This window comes from Centropristis striata, chromosome 20 (genome assembly GCF_030273125.1).
Source record: "Centropristis striata isolate RG_2023a ecotype Rhode Island chromosome 20, C.striata_1.0, whole genome shotgun sequence".
In the NCBI taxonomy this organism is placed as follows: domain Eukaryota; kingdom Metazoa; phylum Chordata; class Actinopteri; order Perciformes; family Serranidae; genus Centropristis; species Centropristis striata.
This window is the reverse complement of record NC_081536.1, coordinates 33223511-33226010: the sequence shown is the minus strand read 5'-3', so window position 1 is coordinate 33226010 and position 2500 is coordinate 33223511. Positions and strand designations below refer to the sequence as shown.

Genomic DNA, 2500 nt, shown 5'->3' with positions numbered 1-2500 from the left:
CCTAAACATTAGTTGCAAAATGACCCAAAAAAGGCGCAAAGGACCAATAAAAGGCACAAAATGACTAAAAAGAGACACAAAATGAGAAAATAGACACAAAATGACCACAATAAAAACGCAAATTGCCAAAAAAGGTGCAAAATGACCAAAAAAAAAGGTGCAAAATGACTAAAGAGAGAAGCAAAATTATTTTTATGTTGTTGTCATTTTGTGTCTTCTTTTGGACTTTCTTTTTTTCTTTTTTAATGTCCACCAACTCCTAAAAAATAGGCACAAAATGAACAAAAAAGGCGCAAAATGACACAAAAAAACTACAAATTGACCAAAAAGGTGCAAAATTACCAAAGAAAGGCTCAAAATAGACACAAAATGACAAAAAATATTCCAAATTTACCCATAAAAGGCACAAAATGACAAAAAAAGGTGCAAAATGACTAAAGAGACGCCAAAATATTTTTTTGTTGTAATTTTGTGTCTTTTTTTTTGTCTTTTTTTGTCTTCTTTAATGTCAACCAACTCCTAAAAAATACGGCAATATGACACAAAATGACTAAAGAGAGACGCAAAATGAGTGCTGGTGCAACAGAGAGCTCTCTGAGCTGACCTCTGACCTCTGACCTCCGTGTCTCCTCTCAGGGGTTTTGGAGGAGGCGATCCTGCAGGACAGCAGCTCCTCGGTGGAGGTCTGGACCAGCGTGGCGTCTCTGTGCTCTGAGCTGGACCGGGCCGACCTGAGCCGGGCCGTGCTGGCCGTCCTGCTGGACCAGAGCGGGACCCGGGTCCTGTCCCCGGACCTGCAGGGAGCCCGCCTCATGGAGCACGTCTTCCTGTGAGAAATACTGAACCTGAAAGGTAGAAAAACCACAAAACCACCAACATCAGCAGCAGGAGTTCTGGTTGTTGGATTCTTTAAGGACTCTTTAACTTTCTGTGATTAAAACAGAAGAATTTCATGTTTTTCCTGATTTTTAAAAGATAAATTATTACTGATTCTCACCACCACAGTGTCCTTTACATTCCTCGAGATAACAAAAATGCTTAAATATAATAATTCAATTGTAAATCTTAAGTTAGTTCGGGTAGCATATTCAGGTGATTGTATGTTAATATGGGGCAATATAAATAAAAAATAAAAGCCTTAAATTTATGTGAAAAAATGTGGATATTCTCTGAGATGTAACTGGCAAAATTGACAAGAAAAAGTAAAAATATCTGAGATTATAAAGTTACAAATCAAGAGAATTTTTTTTTTTAAATTCTAAATTTCATCCTGTGCAAAAGTCGGTTTTAATGACAAGAAGTCAAAGATTATTTTTATTATTTCAGGGACCAATTTGTGCACAAAACGGTCCTGATATGAGTTTAACTGTTGTGCTGAACGTTTGCTCTGTTTCCTGAAGTTAAACCATGTTTATATTCTTTACTCTCCAACGTCAGAATCTCTGTCTGATTCAAATGAACTTAATAAGACTGAACTTTGTTGTGTTTTGTAACCAGACACACAAAAGTAGAATGACACAATAAAAAGAAACACTTTATTTGATGTTTTCTGGGTGTAACTCTGTTTGTCCCTCTGTGCCGTTACATCATCAGACACGTGATCCCTGTTATCTCTGTGACCTTTGACCTTTGAGTTTCAGTGACATGACTCAGGTAAAAGTCTGGAGCAGTGACAGGTGACGGCCAGCAGGTGGCCAACAGACTCACACACACTCAAACAGAAATAATATGCTCATTTGTTTAATAATGGAGCACTTTTAAAGCACCAGATTATTAAAATATAATGTTCTTGTTGTTCATTTCCAATAAATCATCATTTATTTATTAATAATAATCACAAAAGACTTCAGGAACATGTTTCTACTTCAGATCATATTTATTAAAAGTTGGCTGATTTCAACTGTGTAGTTTATAGTAATCTATAATAATTTATCAGAATGTATTATCATATGTTGTTAAAGTAAAAATAAAGTCCTGTAAAACATTTAAAAAGTCCACAAAACTTTTCATAATTTCATAGTTTAAATAATAATCAACAGTAATAATAAACCATTGTTTCATTCATATATTTTAACCAATCCATTTGTTATTGTATTATTAATAATAATAATAATAATAATAATTTTCAACTTATTTAGAGTATTTATTTGACTCTCTCGTTATTTTTTTTTAATTTTATTTTGTGCCTGTTATGAGATCTATATCTTTGGCGTAATATTTTTTTTGTGTAAATAAATAACTTGAGCCAAACAAACAAATGTAACGTTTAAATAATAAAATGATAAAAATAATATTTAATTAAGTTAATAACAATCATATATATTTTATAAAATGTATTCATTCATATTTATTAATTATTATTATTATTTTTATCATTCAATGTTCAACATATTTTTTTGTGTCTCTCAGTGCATTTTTCATTTTTTTGTTTATTGTTTATGTAGTTTTTTTCATCACTCCTGCATTGTGTTGTGTATCTCTTCATTTACATTTTTAGCTT

At 32.4% G+C, this 2500-nt stretch overlaps 1 protein-coding gene across 1 annotated transcript in view; it reads left to right on the top strand.

Annotated features, from left to right (window-relative positions):
* The window catches only part of LOC131993301 (clathrin heavy chain linker domain-containing protein 1-like), a 41416-nt gene extending 39873 nt beyond the window's left edge, over nucleotides 1-1543 (top strand). The window contains exon 11 of the mRNA XM_059359146.1: nucleotides 637-1543. Coding sequence (XP_059215129.1) covers nucleotides 637-833 — 197 coding nt within the window. The 3' untranslated portion in view covers nucleotides 834-1543. The remainder of the gene's footprint in view (nucleotides 1-636) is intronic.
* Nucleotides 1544-2500: the final 957 nt, after the last annotated feature.